The sequence below is a fragment of the Heterocephalus glaber genome, unplaced genomic scaffold, assembly GCF_053883595.1.
Source record: "Heterocephalus glaber isolate CG9 unplaced genomic scaffold, H.glaber_assembly_v1.0 deba00001760, whole genome shotgun sequence".
Lineage (NCBI taxonomy): Eukaryota > Metazoa > Chordata > Mammalia > Rodentia > Bathyergidae > Heterocephalus > Heterocephalus glaber.
In genome coordinates this window covers 4,832,386-4,851,505 of record NW_028258457.1, presented here as the reverse complement: position 1 = coordinate 4,851,505, position 19,120 = coordinate 4,832,386, and the positions used below count along the sequence as shown (strand labels likewise).

Genomic DNA, 19,120 nt, shown 5'->3' with positions numbered 1-19,120 from the left:
TTTGAGACAGGGTCTCGCTAAATTGCTAAATCACCCAGAACGAGCCCAAACTTGTGATCTTCCTGCGTCAGCCTCCTTGAGTATTACAGGCTTGCGACACCATGACTGACACCCCCCCCACACCCCCCCACAGTGGTAGTGCTGGGGATGGCTTACTATTGAGCAACACGCCCACTTCAACCTTCGCCATATTTTCAGCAAAGATATTTACTTGGTTTGTTCTCTGTTGTACTATTCGGGTTGGAGACTCAGTCAGGAGGATTATCACCAATGAACGTTTGCTGAATGAATGGATGTCTCAACAGGATCTGTTAGTGTTGAGTGCTGGTGCTTATTATGCGATACGACCGCCTCACTGCGGTGTATGAACACCTCACAGTGGTGTGTGCCGGCTACAGGTCTACCCTATTGTGCGTCCGGCCTTGGGGAGCCTATTCTATGACTGTCCCCCAAATAGGTGCATGCCCGCCACTGAGCAGAGTTATTTCCCCATTCTCCGTGCTATCTCAGCCTTTTCCGGCCGCGGTTGCCCCTGGCAACGCGTGGTATCTCGCTTCCTGTATTGATTCGAATCGTGGGTGACGTCATGTCCTCCCGAGGTGCTCCACGCGCGCAGGCGCAGCTATGTCAGGTAGGCGTGTTAAATCCCGGTCGGAGCCGCTTGGGGGTGTGTCGGAGCGTGGTCACAACACGCAGTGCGCCGGCGTGGGGGCGTGGTCGGGCCGCGGGGACGCGCGCGGCGGAGGGAGGGAGTCGGGAGTCCGCGGAGTAGTGAGCGCCGCCATATTAGGGACCGCGGAGCTTCGGATCCCGTTTGCGGCAGCGGAGGCCAGACCAGACGGAGGCTCGGGAGCCGAAGAAGGCTGTGGCGCGGTTCCGGGACAGGCGGGGCCGGCGGGAGTCCGAGGGCGACGGGAGCGAACCAGGTGAGGCGACCGGGGGCTGCGGGACCCGCCCCCCCGGGCCAGAGGCGGAGGCAGGGTCGGCTGCGATCCCCCCAAAACCGAGCCGATGGGCCGGGTCGCGACCTCTTCCCCAGCTCAAGCTTCTTCAGGAGCATCAGCACCCCCCGAATGCCGCTCTCCCTCGGGCTGCGCTGGGCTCGGGTGGCTTCAGCATCCCCCCTCGCGTCCTAACCCCCTAATCTGATATCTCCCCAGTTCAGGCTGGAATAGGGGTGACCCCCAATTCCAGCCAGCTGAAAGCTGTGAGGACCCCCGACAGTCAGCGCCCACCATCCTTTTTTAAATGTCAGGCTGAGCTCTGCCTGCCCCCCCAAAAAACCATAAGACCCCATGTTACCCCCCTGAGCCCCTTTAGAACAGCAGTTCCACGTCCCTTAACCCGAGTTATTATTTCTCTGTGGCCTGTGAACCCCGACTTTTCCACAGTCCCATCTAAGCCCTACCCTCACCATATTTAAACTGGCCCCACACCTGTGCCTGTTTTGATTCCCCCTTCCCAACAAAATGCAGTCTGAGCCCTGGACACCCCGATGTGGCCAGACTCTTGGGGGCTGGGACCTTGTCTGCGGGGGGGATCTCTATTGGAGGCTCCAGGCCTGGCCAGGGACACGGAAACAATCTGAGCCGACAAGCTTTAAACACAGACATGTCCAAATCCCACCTGGCCGCTCCTGCTCCCTCCACCCTCCCAGAATTGCTAGCCAGCATCCCACATTGATCCCCCCAACATTCATCCTGCATGGACCCCAACAAAGCCCAGCCTCCTCTTTTGCTCTTAATCTCCATCATCCTCTCCATTCCGCCAGACCCATCCCCTCCCATCCACTGCACAAGAAGTGTGCCCCCACTCGGAGCCATTTTCCCCTGTTAAAGCCCCTGGAACACCCAACCTCCCCTACCTGTCCCCAGCCCCGAGTTTGAGACCCATCCAGGTACAGATATTTGACCTAAACCTGTTTTGGTTTTTTCCCCTGTTTTGTTTACCCAAAATGCATCCTCTAGTTCAGGGCACCCCTCGGGCTGGGAAGCAGATCCCCCAACCAGTCTAGGGAGCTAGCGATGATCTCATACCTCTGCTCTCGAGGCTGCACCCCACCCCCAGCCTCTTACTGTCCTGTGAATGAGGGTGATTTGCCTAATGAGAAATCAGCCACCCAGAACATACAAAGCCACCTCTTGGGAGCCACCTCTTGGGATCAGGGCTGAAGGAGAGGAAGGAACGCGATGGTTTCCCTTGGGTTGGGGCTGGGTTTGCACACACGGGAGCATGGGAACCCTATGACCGCGCCGTCTTCTAGGGACCGTCCCTGGGGCAGTGCGAGGTGTGTGCAGAGTACATCTGAGGCAGTTTATCATGTGGAATTTCTCATCGGCCACAGTGGCTATGTCAAGGGTGCATCTGTTTGGGCACTGCTGGGCTGAGGTAGCCCAGGCGCTGGGGAAGAGGTGACACTGGGCTGTTTTGTAAGGATTTTTGTAAGGATGTGGCTCCCTCCAGAGACCAAGGCTCTGAGTGGCTGCGACTCCTGTTTGAAAGATAATTGCGTTGCTGGGGGCCAATTCCCAGGCTCCAGCCACTGACCCATTTGCCCCAGTGACAGTTGTCCAAGTGAAATCTCAGGATCTGCTGGCCTGGGGTTAGAGACCGGAGGGCCTAGCAAATGAAGAGTCCTGCTAGGGCTTCCCAAACTGGTCCTCTCTCTCAGGAGGAACTCTTCGAGCCCATACTGTCTATGGGGCTCCTGGCTAGGTGAATTTTGAACCCCAGGGACTTTTGGGGACAGGTCTGGAATGGGGTCGGTTGTGGGGACCTTGCTGGGGTCACTTGGAGAGACAGGGATCCAGAGCCACTCTCCTCAAGGGCTGGTCTCTGGGGACTCTGGGACAAGGGACTTGATCTGTTAGGAACTCACTAATCGCAGCATCCTGTGGTTCCTTTCCTGAGCTGGGCCAGCTCTGCCCACAGGAGACTGGGTGATGTCTGGGGACCAGTGTGGCTGTCACACTGGGGGCGCTTCTAGTGTGGAGCAGGTGGAGGCCAGGGACGCCGCTCAGTACCTGCAATGCCCAGGATGCCTGCCCTAGAGATGCCCCCTGTCCACAGCGCCCCACATAGCTAGTGCCCTAGTGAGGCTGGGAGTCCCAGTCCTGCCCAGGGGAGAGCAGGGGAAGGAAGAGTTTGCCCTCTTCTCTGTGTCACCTCAAGTGACCTCTTACTTGACAGCTCCACTTGTCACTGCCACCCTTCCTAACCGTGCTCTGCAGAGCCTGCCCTGGGGATACATCTGGACACCAGTCCTAACCATGCTGTGCTGAGGGACCGAGCACAGACCAGAGCCCCTTGTGTGGCCTCGGCGCCTGGCTAGCGTCTGCTCCCCCTGCCTCTGTGTCCTTGCTTTGAGGAGGACAGGAGCGGAGCTCTGCTTTCTCCCTGCCCCGCTTCAGTCATCACTCAGCCCTCGGGCCGCTCAGAGCTGTACATCTCACCCCAGAAACGTGTTTCAGGCTGTGAACCCCTGTCCCTTGGCTCCCTACTTGATGTGGTTACTCAGTCTCCTTCACTCGCCCTTTTTAAAAATTTTTTTAGATTTTTGGTGACAGATACAGTTCTCATAACACACTATTCACGTGAAAAGCATACAGTTCACACTGGGCATGGTAGCACAGGCCTGTCACCCCAGCACCCTAGGAGGCTGAGGCAGGAGGACCACACATTTGAACTCAGGCTGAGTGATTGGTATGTGAGCCAAACCCTGTCTCCAGATAAACAGTTTGAGGGCGTGGCCCCATGTGGCTGTGCACATCTGTACTCCCAGCTCTTAGGAGGCTGAGGCAGGAGGATTGCTGTGAGGAGACTCCATCTTTCCTTTTTTCACCCTGGTGTCCCCAAACTGCTCCATGGTTCTGGGGAGCAGCTGGTCCCCTGGATGGATCCCCGGCCCTTTTTGATTTTTGCTTTCTGGGGTCCCGGTTTGCCTGTTTGTTTGCAGTGCTGGGGATGGGCAAGCGCCCCCCAGCCCCTGCGCCTTTAGCGCCTTTGTTGGGAATGCGCCCCTCTCCAGGGCAGACCGGCCTGGGCCACGGGTCGTGAGTGTTGAGCCAGGGCCTTGTCCTCACCACTCACTGAGGCCCCTGCTCGGAAGGGAGGGCAGGGCTGAGAGCCAGAGGGAGGCTGGTGCTGAAGTCTCTGGACCGAAGGATTTCCCTAAACCAGGCCTTTCCACCTGGGGACCCTGGGCAATATCTGGGGACACATGTAGCTGTCACACTGGGGGCGCTCCCAGCGCGGAGCAGGTAGACGCCAGGGATGCCACTCGGCACCCTGCAGCGCCCAAGACGCCCCACAGAGCACACCAGCCCCACGGCCCATGGTGCCTTCTGGGGAGCCCTGGAGCCCTGCCCTCTAGGGCTGCACTTTGCTCCGAAGTCCATTGTGGCCTTTCAAGCCTGAAGCACTGATCAGACTGAGGATACCCTCACAGTGCCCCAAGCTCCCAGGGCTCTGTCCCGTCCTCTTGAATGCCCCGGCCAACCTGGACTGCTCACATTGGCATGGGCTGTGCGGGGCCGTGCAGCAGCTGTCTCTGGTGGGCTGGCCAGGAAGACCATGGGGCTGATGCTCAGCACCTCTGGGCCAGAGCCCACGGGAACAGTGTCACAGCTCCTGGGACCTGTGTGCCTGGCCCGGGGTTGGCGGGGAGTTGGCATCGCCTGATGGACAGTGAGAATGTGTGGATGGGTGGGCGTGCGGTGCACTGAGGTGCTCCTCACAGCCAGGCCTCCCCTCCTGGCCCTCGTGCTCACGTCTAGGGTGGTGAGAACTTGGGGCTCCCTGCTCCCAGCCACTGCCCTTTGGAGGTCGCAGTCACAGCACAGCTGTCTGGAGGCTGCCACTGGCTTCTGGTCCAGAGTGGTTGGACCCTTACATTGCATCAGGCTGTGTGCCACTGCATGACGCAGGGACACACACACCAGCTGTGACCGAGGACCAGTGTGGGCAGCTCGAGAGGACACGGTACTGTGGTCTGGAAGGTCACTGGGATGGCTGCGTGGCCTTCGGGTTCCCTGCCTGCCCCAGGGCCTGTGTGCTTTGTAGGGGCAGGGACAGGGAGAGGAAGCAGGCTGCCTGGGGACCTGTCATGTGCCTGTCATTGAACCGCCACTTACTTCCTGGGCACCTCCTGCTTGGCAGATCTGCAGGTGAGATGCGTTACCCACCTGAGAGATGACCAGACCAAGTTCCCAAGCTGCCAAAGCCACATGGCCAGTAGGGGTCAGAGCTGGGCTTAGAGCCAGCGCAGGCCCCTCTGTGGCCCAGCCTCATTCCCACGTACCCGCCATACCCCTCTGGGATGTTGCCAGGCTGTGTGATACCCCATGGTGGGCAGGAGAGCAGGAAGGGGCTTAGGGGGTTTCTGGGGGCCCCAGCTCCTGCATGGTTGCTATAGGACTCTGCTCAGAGAGGTGTCCTGGGCCACCTGCCTGACCACTCATGATAAGGGCGTGACACCGAGGAACCTGAGTGCACAGGGAGATTGAGCAAGACAGGGTGACACTGGTGAAAGTGTCTCCCACCGGATACTTGGGGCAAACAAAGCAAGACACTCCCCCAGCCCAGCAGTGTGGGAGACTGGGTGGTGCCCCGTCTGGTGTCAGTATCTCAAATCTGGAGCTTCCCCAGAGCTGGCACCCAGCATGGCCCCACTTTCCTGGGAGGAAAAGGGCACCCGGGAAGCCCTCACCCCAGGGGCAGTGCTGTCTGGAACCAAGGGCTGCCCGGCCCAGTCCACATCTGCCTGGGACCTTGGCCAGGGCTGCTGTCTACTCTGGTCCTGAGATAGGATCAGGACCCTGCAGGCCGTCATGAGGGCATTAAGTGAAGCACCCTAAGTGCTCTGGACTGTTCCTGGCCCTGGGAGGTGGGTCTAGGAGTCACCAGGAGGTGGCAGGGCAAGCTGGTGTGTGGTATGAGTTTGCTCCTTCACCTGGAGGTGATGCCAACCCCCCGGGGACAGTGGAACATCCGTGGCTGTCACGACTGGCAGAGCTCCTGGCAGGGAGGTCAGGATGCTGTCCAGCACCCACAGTGCCCAGGTCCCCACCCCTGCCCCCAAGAACCACCTGGGCCCTGCATGCACAGTGCCCGGGGGACCCTGGTGTCCTAGGTTGCCACAGCCAGACCACAGTCAGCCTCGGCGTAGGAGTCACGAGGCTGTTACTAGGATGTATCACATCCTGTTCCTGAAGAGCCTTAAAATATAAAAGCAGTAGGGACTAGTTTTTCGAGATGAGCAGGGCCTTCAAGGAGTTGGAATTTGGCCGTGAGCTTGCAGCACCAAGTGCTGTGTTTCTGGGGGAAGTTGAAGCTGGGGTGGGCTCTGGGGGTCCTGTCCCAGTGCTGCCCAGTGCAGAGGAGTCCAGCCCCCTCCCTCTCAAAAGCCCGGAAGCCACTAGAGTCCCTGTGTCATGGAGTGCGCATGTCTCACACTGGCACTGTGGGCATCTGGAGCATCTCTCAGGTGGGCATTCTGGCCCCTGCAGGTGCTGAGGAGCCTCCAGGCCTCTGAGAACTCCGGGCCAGTGGCTCCCTGCATCCACAGCAGTGACACGCGTGCCTGCGCAGCACTGCCGGCCTCCCCAGTGACCCAGGGAGAGGACAGATGGGAGCCGAGCTTGTGCTGGCCCAGGACCTGGCAGGGCAGACAGGGCTGGGAGGATCCAGGGTAGTGGCCCTTGGAAAGCTGGGCCAGAACCCAGGCCCTGTGCCTGACCCCAGACAGACCCCACCTGGAGGGACCTGTAGCACAGGGCCATCCCGGCACGCAGTGACCTCACCTGGCCTGGCTGAGTAGGGCGCCGGCTGCTCTGTACCTGAGAGCTCCTCAGTGGGCGGAGGGAGGCCCGGCAGCCCTCCCAGCATGGCAGTGTGGCAGGGACCCTGGTGCACCTGTGCCTGGCTCAGTCTCCAGCTGGTGCATTTCCACTCGGCGGCCCAGCTCTATTGGCATTTGACCCCCTCAGTTGTGTGGACCCACGTACCTTGCCCCAGCCCTGTCACCTGATTCATCCCCCAGTGACATTCCATCGGGAACTTCCAGCCGTGCAGCCGAGGAGTGAGGACCTGGCTCAGCCCTGCCCTCTCTGGTAGTGGGCTTTTGCTTGCTTGTTTTTGTGGCACTGGAGATTGAACCCAAGGGCCTTCGTGCTGTGCCACGCCCCTAGCCCTTTAGATTGCTTTAAATTTTTTTTTTTTTTTTTGGTACCAGAGATCGAACTTGGGACCTTGCGCTTGCAAGGCAGGCGCCGGAACCACTGAGCTAAATCCCCGGCCCCTAGATTGCTTTAAATTTTGAAACAGTTTGCTGAGTCACTGAGTTGTCCAGGCTGGGCTTGAACTTGAAATCCTCTTGCCTCAGCCTCCCAGAATGCTAGGATGACAGGTGTGCAACACTATGCCCAGCTGTGGTGATGGTTTTTAAACAGCCAACACGTTCATGTGACACAGAATTCAAGAAGTAAAAGTAACTGCCAGTAAGCTGTGTGGCTTCCTTCCTCTCGGCCCCCCCAAGCCCACCTCTCTCCAGCTGCCTCTGTCTCCTGCTACATTGGCAAACTGTGGGTGCATGGGTGCCCCCCTCCTGCCCTTGTACTGCAGGGCTCGTGCCGGACGTCTCCTGCCCAGACAGGCCGGCGGCAGATGTCCCTCTGCACACCCACACCCAATTTCTAAGGATAAATTCTTAGCAGCAGGGATCCCTCATCAAATACAGGTGCTTTTACATTTTCAAAGTCTCCAAGACCTTTTTCTCAGAAGCCCAGCTGGCTCTGCTCCTGCCAGCAGTGCGGGCGGCATGGGGCTCCCCCGTGCCACATTAGTGTGTGCATGCGGGTGCTCGTGTCCCCATATGGGGCCAGTGGGTTGGCACTGCGGGAGCCCCTCCCCCCAGCCTGTGGATACCTGCGGGGGTGACCAGGGGCCGCAGGACGGGTGGTGCGGTATCCAGGTGCAGAGCCCTCCCACCCCCGGCTGGCCTCTCACCGAGGCCACGTGGCCCCTCTGCCCTTCTTGTCCTTGCTGTGTCAGCTGGGCACAGTGGCCGCCTTTGAAAGTTGCTTCCTGCAACTTGCTGCTGCCTGAAACTTCACCTGGTGATGCAGTAGAGGGGACATGGTCACTCATCACCCTGGGCCCATGGGTCCTCCGCTCAGGGAGCAGTGGAAGAGGCCTGGTATGCTGCCTGCCTCCCCAGGGTGTGTGCTGCAAGGGGGCTGGTGCTCTAGAGCCAGCCTCCTGGGCTAAGTCCAGTCGAGGTTGGCAAAGCTGCTCCTCCCCACTCCTGCTCCTAAAGGCGCCAGCAGCCCTCGGCTGGCAGCCATCTGCAGAGCCAGCAGTGAGGCGTCTTCGGCCTCTCTTGGCCTCTCACCCTCCCAGCCCTGCTTAACGGGCCCCAGGGCTTCGTATGGTCCAGGATGCCCTCCTCTCAGGGTCCTTCATTTAGCCAGTCTACAGAGTCATTTTGTCCCTAGGGGTGACATGGCCACAACCCCAGGGACCCGGAACCCACTCTGGGAGGTGTGCAGCCTTTTCTGGTGGTGGCAGTGGCTGCTCTGGCAGCAGATGTGCCAGATGTAGGGAGGGCCAGCTCCCTCCACTGAGTCACTGCCTGACCCCTGAGCCCACTGGGCCCTGTGCCCCAGGGCTGTTCCCAGAAGACAGAGCTACCTTGAAGGGGTGTCTGCTCCCCAGTCTCTGCGCCTTTGAGCCGCCTGCGGCTCCATGCAGATCCGAGTCCCTGGGAATTGGTCCCATAGCCAATAGGGACCAGTGGGGATCTGGCCCTGCCAACTGTGGCCGGCTTGAGCTCACAGCTCAACAGCCCCATGCCCAGGGGTCACCCCCAGCCTCCGAGAGGGGAGAGCTGGCCAGCAGTGCTCTGAGCATGCAACTGCAGGAGTCCCTGGCAGGGCGTGCAGTTGGCAGATGCTGTGCCCCAAGGTGGCCAGGCCCCAGCGGCAGGACCTTGTTGCTGATTGTCAGGGTTGGACACTTGGGTTCCCACGCCCTCTGCATGGTGCCGCTCCAGGAATGGTGGACATGTGGGGGCCACGGACGGGACAGGGGACCACCAACGGCATGGTGAGGGGCAGACTTGAAAGGGGGAAGATGAGCCACTGGCCACATCCTGAGAAGGCCCTGTGGCCCCAGTGCGCCACAACCTGGGTACTGGGTCGAGCTGCCAGGGTGACAGTGGGGATGTCTGCCAGGCTAGGGACCCTAGGATTCCAGGCCTGGGGAGGAGCTGGCACTGCCAGGAGCAGCCACGGGCCAGGGACACTTGACAGGCGGTCTCTGGGCAGGAGCTCCCTGTGCACCCAGTGCCTGCGCCCGGGGTCTGCCCTCGTCTGCAGAAGAGGTGGCACCCCGTGTACAAGGCCCTGTAGAGGGGACACACGGAAAGACATGCCCGCACTAACCTGGGGTCCACTGTCCCATTATCTGCCCTGGTGTGACCCAGCACCGGGGAGTAGGGGAGGGGAGGAAAGGAGGTGGCTGAGCCCAGGCGGGTGACAGAGCACTGGCTCACACCCCCCAGTGCGGGTGTGAGAATGGAAGTGAGGCAGGTCAGCCTCGGGGCCTCCCTCCTGTGCTGCCGCGGTGACAGAGGTTACTCTGGCTCCGTCATGAGTGCCAACGTATTTCATGCCTTTTAGGTGAGCACTGTGCCAGTGAGCTGTGCCCCAGTCCCGTGGGTGACTGTGTCCTTGTCTCTGTCTGTCTCTGGTCCCCCCACTTCTGGTACAGGGTATTGAATCCAGGGTGTTGAGCTACAGTCCTGGGACCTTTTTATATTTTATTCTGAAACAGGGTCTTGCTAAGTTTCCCAAGCTGGGATGGAATTTGTGATCCTCCTGCCTCAGCCTCCTGGAGTGCTGGTATGACCTGCATGTGCTACCATACCTGCCTTCAGGGGTCTTTTAAAATTTATTTTCTTTTTGAGACAGGGTCTCACTATGCAGCTCAGGCTGGCCTTGAATTACTAGCTAGCCCAGGCTGGCCTCAAACTCATGGCAATCCTCCTACCTCACCCTCCTGAGTGCTGGGATTACAGGAGTGCTCCACCAGGCTTGGCTTCAGGGGTCTTTTTTTAAAAGACAGGAAAGGGCTGGGGATTTAGCTCAGTGGTTCCAACACCTGCCTTGCAAGCAGAAGACCTGAGTTCGATCCCCAGTACAAAAAAAAAGACAGGAAAATGTTCCTCTTCCATTGCCTGCCTTCCATTGCTGCTAAGTTGCCACATATAGGGGCCTCCTGTGAGTGGATCCCCGCACTGTGTCCTGTGCCTGGCATCTCAGCACGGTGTCCTCGGGGGCCATCCACGCTGAGGCAGCTGTGGCAAGTGGCAGAGTCTTGCTCTTTGTGGCTGAGTGATGTCCCGGCATGCATGTGTGTGGGCTCTGCAGTGTGCATGTGTCCCGTGTGGACTTGCACCTCAGCTCTCCTGGTGTCTGTCTCAGGCAGGACTGCTAGGTCACGTGGTAACTGCTTAGCTGTTTGAGGAACTGGTGCCAAATAGGTTGCAGGGGCCAGGGAAGAGGGTGGCGTTGGTGTTTTGATGGGACGTGGCCATGTTCCAATGAAACTTTATTTAAAAAGCAAATGGTCTGGGTTTGCTCTAGGGCCGCATGGCACTTTCCAGGCCAGCAGGTGCTGGTACTGGACCCTTGATCTGCCACCCTCTGCCCACCTCGCCTGCAAGCCTCTTTGGGTGTCCGCCTGGCTGTCACCTATATGGATGGGGTTGAACCCTCAGGGCTCTTGAATGTCACAGTTGCCGCTAGAGTAGATTCAGGTGTCCGGTAGCCACCAGAGGCTGGTGTCCCCAAGCCACAGCTGCCCTGGCTTGGTCCGGACTCCACTTGCCTGTCTGTGCCTGTTCTTACACTCTCTGGAGCTAAACCAAGTTCCCTGCACCCACACCCTGCAGATGTTTGCACACGCACATGTCAGGGGCTGTAGGTCCCTTGTGGGACAGCAGGAGGCAGCATCCTCTCAGGAGCCTCCTTTGCTCTGTGCCAGCTCCCTGCCTGCCTCCGGGGCCTTCGGGCAGGGACCCCCGCTTCCTAGCAGGCAGAGGCTCCAGAAGCAGGACAGGGTCCCCAGGGTGGTGCTGGTTTGCAGGGTCTGCAGGCAGGAGGAGTGGCCTGAGGCATGGCCTAGGGTCACAGCAGGGAAGCCCCCACGGAGGAGCCAGAGAGAGGGCCAGGCTGCAGGAGCCCTGCTCCCCAAGCTCATCCCCCTTGGTTGCTGCTTGAGGCCACTAACCTCCTCCTCTTCCTGCAGGCTGAGCTCAGCTGGTGGGCCCTGCCCTGCCCTGTCCGGCCCTGTCCCGCCCCACCATGGACCAGGACTACGAGCGGCGGCTGCTGCGGCAGATTGTCATCCAGAATGAGAACACCATGCCTTGTGTGAGTACTGGGGACAGCAGGGACAGTGGGCTGGAAGCTTGTCCTCCCCAGGGTCTCTGCACTGGTGTCACAGCTCCGCTCTGCCCTGCCCTGCCCTGCCCCACCCCACCCCAGGGCCATGGTGGGTTGAGCAGGCTCCCAGGTCCGGGGACAGTGTCAGCTCTGTGCAGGTGGCATGGTGGCCCCACTTCGTGTCTGGCACAGGTTCCTGGCTGTGCTGGCTGGAATGATCATCACCGGCAGAGGGCCCCAGAAGCAGGAGATTGTCAGGCCTGGGAACCTGTCCCTGAGGCCCAGGACTGCTGGGCCGCTGATGGGCGGAGGGCACTCGCTCTGTTTAGGGGGTGCTGGCTGTGGCCCGCGGCCCCATATGGCTCCCTCTGAGACTGCCCGGATGAGGCGGCACCTCTGAGCCCCTTCCCTCCTGTCTGACCCTGTCCTGGGATACAGCAGTGAATGTGGGCCTGGGACATAGTGCAGCCACCAGAGGGACACAGCCATCCCAGGAGAGCAGAGGGTTTGTGCATAGATGAGGCTTTCCACAGACGGACCTGGGGCCTCCACACCCCCACGGCAGGGAGGAGTGGCTGCTCCAGGCTGGGCAGGAGGGCAGGGGCTGCCCCTGAGCACCAGGGACAGTGCTCAGGGGATGCTGGCCATGACCACCAGGCATCTGTCCTCACGGCAGCTTTGCCAGCCTTCACTCTGGGGGCCCCTGAGCCTGCACAGGTACAGCTAAATGGCGAAGGCCATCAGGAGTGTGATGAGGAAGGAGACATCTGCAGTGGCCTGAGTCACTATGCACAGAGGAGCCACTGGGCAGCTTGTAGCTGGGAACCCACAGATCTCATTGGGTCGTGGGGCACCACCCTCAGGCCTTCTGAAATGGCAGGGCCATGGAGTGGGGCACAGGCTAGAGGAGACTAGATGTGGCGGCTGATGTCACATGACCCTGTGTGACTCTAGGACAGAGCTGGGGTCATCCCCTGGTGTCTGTCTCGGAGGCCCACAGATGGGGGCAGGGTCTGCAGGGTCACAAACCTCCTCTCCCATAGCAAAGCGCAGTTCCCGAGAGGCAGCAGTCCTTGACATTCCTTGGCTGTAGCTGCATCCCTCTTGTCCCTGTCCCTCACATGACTGTCCCCATGTGTGCCTTCCTCCTTTACTAGGGCACCGGTCACAGTGGCCTAGTGCCCGCCCTCCTGACTCATCCCGATGAGTCTTGATTCCATCCATGCAGACTGTTTCCAACCAAGGTCCCCTTCCAGGGTCAGGGGCAAGGACGCAATGTGTCCCTGTGGGGGACACACAGCAGCTCCTAGCAGATCCCTGTGGAAGTAGGACATGGTCAGGACAAGCAGACGAGGCCCAGGCTTCCATGGGAGCTACCGACTGTCTGCCTTGTCCCTGGCACTGGGATGAGTCCAGGGCCTGGCGCCCCAGCCTGGGTCTGTCTGCCTCTCTGGGGCTGGGTGGGCCGCGGTGTTGAGGTTCTTTCTGTGTTGGGAAAGGGGTACAGGGCCGCCGACTCCCAGGGGATCCCAGCATAAGTGTCCTGTGCCCTGTACTTAGGATGCTCTGGGGTTGGGGTGGTGTCTTAGTTAACTTTTCTCATTGCTGAGACCACATACATACCTAACACCCAAAGTTAAAGGAAGAAAAGTTTATTTAGTTTGTGGAAGTTTCAGTCCACAGTCGGCTGGCTCCAAGGCAGGGTGGCACATAGCAGGGGAGCAACAGTTCATAATGGCGAAAGACAGCAAAAGCACCAACAGGCCTTAACAGCATCTTCCTCCCCCTTCTAACTCATCCAGACTGCTTAGGGCTGACAGCACTCACACCCTTAATCCTAGTGCCCTCTGGCCTAGCCTTGCCTTGCACATGAATCAGCCATGCTCTAGATGCAGCCACCTCTGAAAAAGCCCCACCTGGGACTGCATGAGGATTTGGGGGGATGTTTAGACACAGCCATAATGGGTGGTTTAGAAACTGAAGCCAAGGCGAGGGATTTAGCTCAGTGGTGCTGCCACCCACCAGGTCTTGAGTTCAATCCCTGGTACCAAAAAAAGAAAATAGAAACTGAAGCCATGGTGCCTGCTGCTGCTGTGGGCGGGCAGTCGGGTTGCCACCATGCCCCAGCCCCAGCTCCCTGGCCCTGTTCCCTGTCTCTCTGGGCTCTGGGTCCCCCATCTGTGTCTCCCCGCCCCTGCAGACTGACCCTGTTGGGTGAGGGTAGGCCCTGCAGTGGGGGCCCTGGGCTGACAGGCCACCCTGCCTCACCCAGGTCGCGGAGATGCGGCGGACCCTGACGCCAGCCAACTCCCCAGTGTCCTCGCCCAGCAAGCACGGTGACCGCTTCATCCCCTCGCGGGCCGGTGCCAACTGGAGCGTGAACTTCCACCGTATCAATGTGAGGGGTGGCCTGGCCAGGGTGGGGTGGCACTGGAACCTCAGGGTGGGGGCGCACTTCAGCCCTGACTGCCCCTCCTCCTGCAGGAGAACGAGAAGTCACCCAGCCAGAACCGAAAAGCCAAGGACGCCACTTCGGACAATGGCAAAGGTGGGTGAGGAGCCCTCCCCTGCCACCCCTGCCTGCACAGGCCACGCCCCATGCTCACAGGCCACGCCCATGCTCGAGCCACGCCCATAACCACGCCCTGCCTTTGCCACGCCCACACCCTGCCCTACCCTGGCTCACAGAGCCCCGCCCCACAGACGGGCTGGCCTACTCGGCCCTGCTGAAGAATGAGCTGCTAGGCGCTGGGATAGAGAAGGTGCAGGACCCGCAGACCGAGGACCGGAGGCTGCAGCCCTCCACGCCTGAGAAGAAGGGCCTCTTCACGGTGAGCCCCGCACTTGGGCTCCTCTCCCCACCCCAGCCCTGAGCCGTCCGAATACCAGAGAGGACAGGGCCAGGCTGCCCACCGTCCTGCACCAGGAGAGGGGAAGGAGCCATCCGCGCAGTCCCCATGGTTGGGAGCCTGCAGTGTGGTCACGCAGGAGGGCGGCTCCGGGAGACCCCCGGCTGCCTCCCTGGCTCAGGCTGTCCGCACTCCTGCCTGGAGGCTCTGGGGGCCCCGGCCCTGGGGTGCAGCTCCCGCTCAGCAGGTGTCCCCCTCCCCAGTATTCCCTCAGCACCAAGCGTGCCAGCCCCGATGACGGCAACGACGTGTCCCCGTACTCCTTGTCCCCTGTCAGCAACAAGAGGTGAGTCAGGCCTCAGGGGCGGTGTCCTGGGCCCTTGGGGTGGGCAGGGCTGTGTCCTCCTCCAGGTGCTAATGAGGGGGGACAGGGACCCCTGGAATGCCCCCCACACACGGAGGTGGCACAGAGGATTGGCCTATTGGGTACAGATGGGAGCAGCCAGGGAGGGGACTGACAAGATGGCCAGGCCCCTGCGCCCCTCACTGCCACTGTTCTGCAGTCAGAAGCTGCTGCGGTCCCCGCGGAAGCCCACACGAAAGATCTCCAAGATCCCCTTCAAGGTCCTGGATGCACCCGAGCTGCAGGACGACTTCTACCTCAACCTGGTGGACTGGTCATCCCTCAATGTGCTCAGCGTGGGGCTGGGGACCTGCGTGTACCTATGGAGTGCGTGCACCAGCCAGGTGGGTGCTTCGGGACAGGTGCCAGGGCTTTCCCCGCCTGATCCCTCCCAGGGGGACCAGGCTGGAGTGGCCAGCAGGCGGCATGTAGCCTCATTGTGACCTACTGTCCCTAGGTGACCCGGCTCTGTGACCTCTCTGTGGAAGGGGACTCGGTGACCTCCGTGGGCTGGTCCGAGCGGGTGAGAGCACAAGGCTTGTGTCCCAGGGAGTCCAGCCTTGGGCATTGGTAGAGTGACAGGGACACGTGGGGTCTTGGGTCCTCCCATGGGCCATCTTTGCACACCCAGCCAGCATCGGCACTGCAGGGCAGCGGTCCCCAGACTGCTCAGGCCTCCCGCCCACTGGAAGGATGGAGGGCGGACCTGGGTCCTGCGATGTGAGCTGGGCTGCTGTGGTGTCAGCTCCCGTGGGGCGCCTGTTTGTGTTCAAGGACACGTGGCTTAGGTGCTCGCCACAGAGCTGGCTCTAGCCTGGGCAGTAGGTTTGACACCCATTTCCTCAAGCCTGGAGCTCGCCTGTCACCCCGAGGAGGAGCATCCACTCCATACACATGGCCTGCAGTGCTGAGTGTGTGGAGAAGCTGCCCTGCGTCCTGGAGAGGGCCAGCCTGGGGTCCCCACACTGACCTGAAACCTGCTATCCCCCAGGGCAACCTGGTCGCAGTCGGCACACACAAGGGCTTCGTGCAGATCTGGGACGCGGCGGCAGGGAAAAAGCTGTCCGTGTTGGAGGGCCACACGGCGCGCGTCGGTGAGTGCTGCCCAGGCTTGGCTGCCTGCCTCTCCTCGCCCCTGCGCAGCCGCAGCCCCAGCCCCAACAGGCCGGCCTCACCCACCTCTGCCCTGCAGGAGCGCTGGCCTGGAACGCCGACCAGCTCTCTTCCGGCAGCCGCGACCGCATGATCCTACAGAGGGACATCCGCACGCCGCCCCTGCAGTCGGAGCGGCGGCTGCAGGGCCACCGGCAGGAGGTGTGTGGGCTCAAGTGGTCCACAGACCACCAGCTCCTCGCCTCAGGGGGCAACGACAACAAGGTATGGCCAGTCCCACCCAGGCACAGTGGCAGTGTGAGACCTTGGGGGAGGGCTGGGCCTAGCTGCACCCTGGAGGCCACCTGGCCGCAGGCTTCTTGTCCCACCTGCCCGGGACAGCAGGGTGGCAGAGGTGTACCCAGGGGTCCTGCCTTATGGCCACTGCCCCCAGCTGCTGGTGTGGAACCACTCGAGCCTCAGCCCCGTGCAGCAGTACACAGAGCACCTGGCAGCCGTGAAGGCCATCGCCTGGTCCCCGCACCAGCATGGGCTGCTGGCGTCGGGTGGCGGCACAGCCGACCGCTGCATCCGCTTCTGGAACACCCTCACGGGGCAGCCGCTGCAGTGCATCGACACGGGCTCACAAGTGTGCAACCTGGCCTGGTCCAAGCATGCCAACGAGCTGGTGAGCCGCCGCCTCGCTGGCTCGCCCGGGCTCCTGACGTAGTGGGGGAAGGGCTGCCTGTGGAGGTGCTGCAGCCCTCACACCTGCCCACCTGCCTACCCGCCTCCCCTCCTGCTAGGTGAGCACCCACGGCTACTCCCAGAACCAGATCCTCGTGTGGAAGTACCCGTCCCTCACGCAGGTGGCCAAGCTCACTGGGCACTCCTACCGTGTCCTCTACCTGGTGAGTGTCCGACCCACCTCTGCCAGCCCAGCGGCAGTGTGGGGCAGTCGCTGTGTCCCCACAGGTAGGCTCTTACCTTTCTGCAGAGTCCCCACCTGGTGACACTTGTTTCACACCAAAAGCCATGAGCTGGGTGTGGTGGCAGACATCTGTGATCCCAGCACTGGGGAGGCTGAGGCAGGAGGATTGCCGAGTTCGAGGCCAGCCTGAACTACATGGCAAGACCCCTGCCTCAAAACACCAAGAAAAAAAAATGGATGAGGAGGCCGGGGATGTAGCTCAGCGGCACTGTGCCCGCCTCACAAGTGCAAGGTCCTGAGTTCCATCTCCAGCACCAAAAAACAAACACAAAACCATTACACTTACATGTCCGTGTCCACACCTCCGCGCAGGCATGGCCGTGCCCCCGGTGGGGCGGCCCTCTTCGTCTTCCACCGCCCCCGTGCAGCCCCAGCCTCGGGCTCCCTTCCTGCTCTGCCCCTGCAGCCAGTGAGCTGGGGCCCCACTTGGGCTCCAGTCCTGTCCCCAGCACCTCCTGCAGAGGCCTGCATTCATCGAGGACCTTCTGTCCTCTCCACAGGCAATGTCCCCTGACGGGGAGGCCATCGTCACTGGTGCCGGAGATGAAACCCTGAGGTTCTGGAATGTCTTCAGCAAAACTCGCTCAACAAAGGTAAAGTGGGTCGGTATCACAGCGCCCCCAGCCCCACCCTGTTCCCCAGTTTGTCCCCTCCCATACGCTCAGGCTCAGATGCATCCCTAGTGCATCATCTCCCATCCTAGTCGCATCCAGGACCCCTTGGGGACTCGGGCCTGGTGCAGCCTCCCAGCCCCACCCCCGGCCCTGCCTGCCCTCGGCCCGCTTCACTGTAGCCCGCATCCTGGGCCCCGGCTCGCTCACCCCCGCCCCGTCCCCTGTCCACAGGAGTCTGTGTCAGTGCTCAACCTCTTCACCCGGATCCGGTAGACCCATGGGTGGCTGTGCCACCTCTTCCCTGGGCGGAGACCCCAGCCCCTCAGCCTGCATGGACCCAGGTGCCCCGCCGTGCCCCTCCCTCCCGGAGGCAGCGGGTGAGCGGGCGCTGGGCCGGAGACAGCAGGAGTCTCATTAAATGCCTGACTGTGAGCCATGTTCACCGGTGTTTGGGCGGACAAGGGACCCTCAGGACGACTCCAGCTCCGTCTCCCCTTCTGCGGCCCAAGGCCCACCGAGCCCAGACTGCAGCGCCAGGGCAGATGGACGCCCAGACCCTCATGTCCGCCCGTTCGCTGGGGACCGCATGCTCTTCCGGAAGCTCCCTCCACCCTGCCACCTGCGACAGACAGCAGCTTGAGCTGGGGACAGCGTGGGGACCAGCGTGTCCTGCCCAAGAACATCTCCAAATGAAGGGGATGGGGAACTGGTGTCCACTTGCCTGTGTCCTGTGTCCACCCCAGTGCGTCCCTCGAGGGCCCGGCTGTCCACTCATCCAGTCGGACCACGTGGGCAGCTGCTGACCTTGTGGCTCATCCTCCCCCAGCTCCCTGCCTGTCCCCACCCTCCACGCTGCCCACCTCAGGGAGCCGGGAGGGACCAAGAGGGTGCCCCGACCCCAACCCTGTGCTCCTGGTCCTGTCCCCAGCAGTGGGTGGCACTCAAAGGGAGGGTCGTGGCGGGGCCTGGCACAGCGGGACCGAGGACGCGGCCCCTCGTGGGTGCATGTGTATATACGTATTTGTGACTCAGACTTGTGTCTCTTTTGTTGACCTGTCCCAGAAATGTCGGCACCCAGGCCACGCACCACATGGTGCCCCTGCCCCCACCATCCCCCAGAGACAGTGGGGGGTGACAGGCTGCCCTGGGGACAGTGGGTCCCCTCTCCATGTCCTTGCCACCTGCCACTGCGTGGACATTGAAGTGTGTGTTCCATTGGTTACCACCTTGGTTTTGAGTTTGTTTCTTTGTTTAAATAAGGAGAGGAGCCCTGTGTGCCACCCTGACCCCATGCCGATGCCAGAGAGCCCAGAGCTGCCCCCGCTGTCACCCTGTGGCCTGAGGCCGGAGCCCATCCAGCAGGGTGGCGTGGAAGGGAGGGCAGGGCAGGAGTTGGCCCGTCCTTTATTGTGGGACTCAGCAGCACTCACCCAACACACTGGGACTGGGCACAGGAGGGCAGCCGCCTCTTGGCATCTGGTCCCACCCGAGCCATGGCAGCCCCTTCCCAGGCAGCCCAGGCTGAGGGGTAGACCCTGTCACAGGGCGCCTAGGCATCTGTCCTCACCCAGTGCTCACAGTCAGTCTGCTGCTCCTGCTGTGGGGCTGGAAAGGGATGGATGGGCTGGCTAGAGGGGTGTGTGTGGATCCCTGTGGGGACAGGCAGCCCTACCCACTGCTGGAGCGTAGGACATGAGGGACAGAGGGACCCCGGGGAGAAGGCTGGA

At 61.2% G+C, this 19,120-nt stretch overlaps 2 protein-coding genes across 3 annotated transcripts in view; one reads left to right on the top strand and one right to left on the bottom strand.

Moving 5' to 3' along the window:
- Znf555 (zinc finger protein 555) overlaps positions 1 to 7,740 on the bottom strand; it is a 51,765-nt gene extending 44,025 nt beyond the window's left edge. Inside the window, exon 1 of the mRNA XM_087201354.1 lies at positions 6,801 to 7,740. The gene's annotated coding sequence lies outside the window, so the exon portion shown is untranslated. The remainder of the gene's footprint in view (positions 1 to 6,800) is intronic.
- Fzr1 (fizzy and cell division cycle 20 related 1) lies at positions 716 to 18,615 on the top strand. 2 transcript variants are annotated; one of them, XM_013065926.3, is made up of 14 exons: positions 716 to 926; positions 11,308 to 11,432; positions 13,717 to 13,842; positions 13,929 to 13,992; positions 14,133 to 14,275; positions 14,557 to 14,639; positions 14,857 to 15,040; positions 15,154 to 15,219; positions 15,688 to 15,790; positions 15,889 to 16,073; positions 16,243 to 16,476; positions 16,595 to 16,699; positions 17,280 to 17,372; positions 17,625 to 18,615. In XM_013065926.3, exons 2-14 carry the CDS (start codon positions 11,364 to 11,366, stop codon positions 17,664 to 17,666), a joined length of 1,497 nt encoding a protein of 498 aa, XP_012921380.1. In that variant the 5' UTR covers positions 716 to 926; positions 11,308 to 11,363; the 3' UTR covers positions 17,667 to 18,615. The 2 variants fall into 2 exon arrangements, with proteins under 2 accessions (XP_012921380.1, XP_004865896.1); XM_004865839.4 differs by having other exon boundaries at positions 718 to 926; positions 14,148 to 14,275.
- Positions 18,616 to 19,120: the final 505 nt, after the last annotated feature.

Bases quoted from the DNA above. Each gene is read 5' to 3' on its own strand.
- Fzr1 (XM_013065926.3), top strand. From the start codon at position 11,364: ATGGACCAGGACTACGAGCGGCGGCTGCTGCGGCAGATTGTCATCCAG. The intron at 14,640-14,856 runs GTGAGTCAGGCC...ACTGTTCTGCAG, and splicing joins TCCCCTGTCAGCAACAAGAG to TCAGAAGCTGCTGCGGTCCC. The intron at 16,477-16,594 runs GTGAGCCGCCGC...CCCTCCTGCTAG, and splicing joins CCAAGCATGCCAACGAGCTG to GTGAGCACCCACGGCTACTC.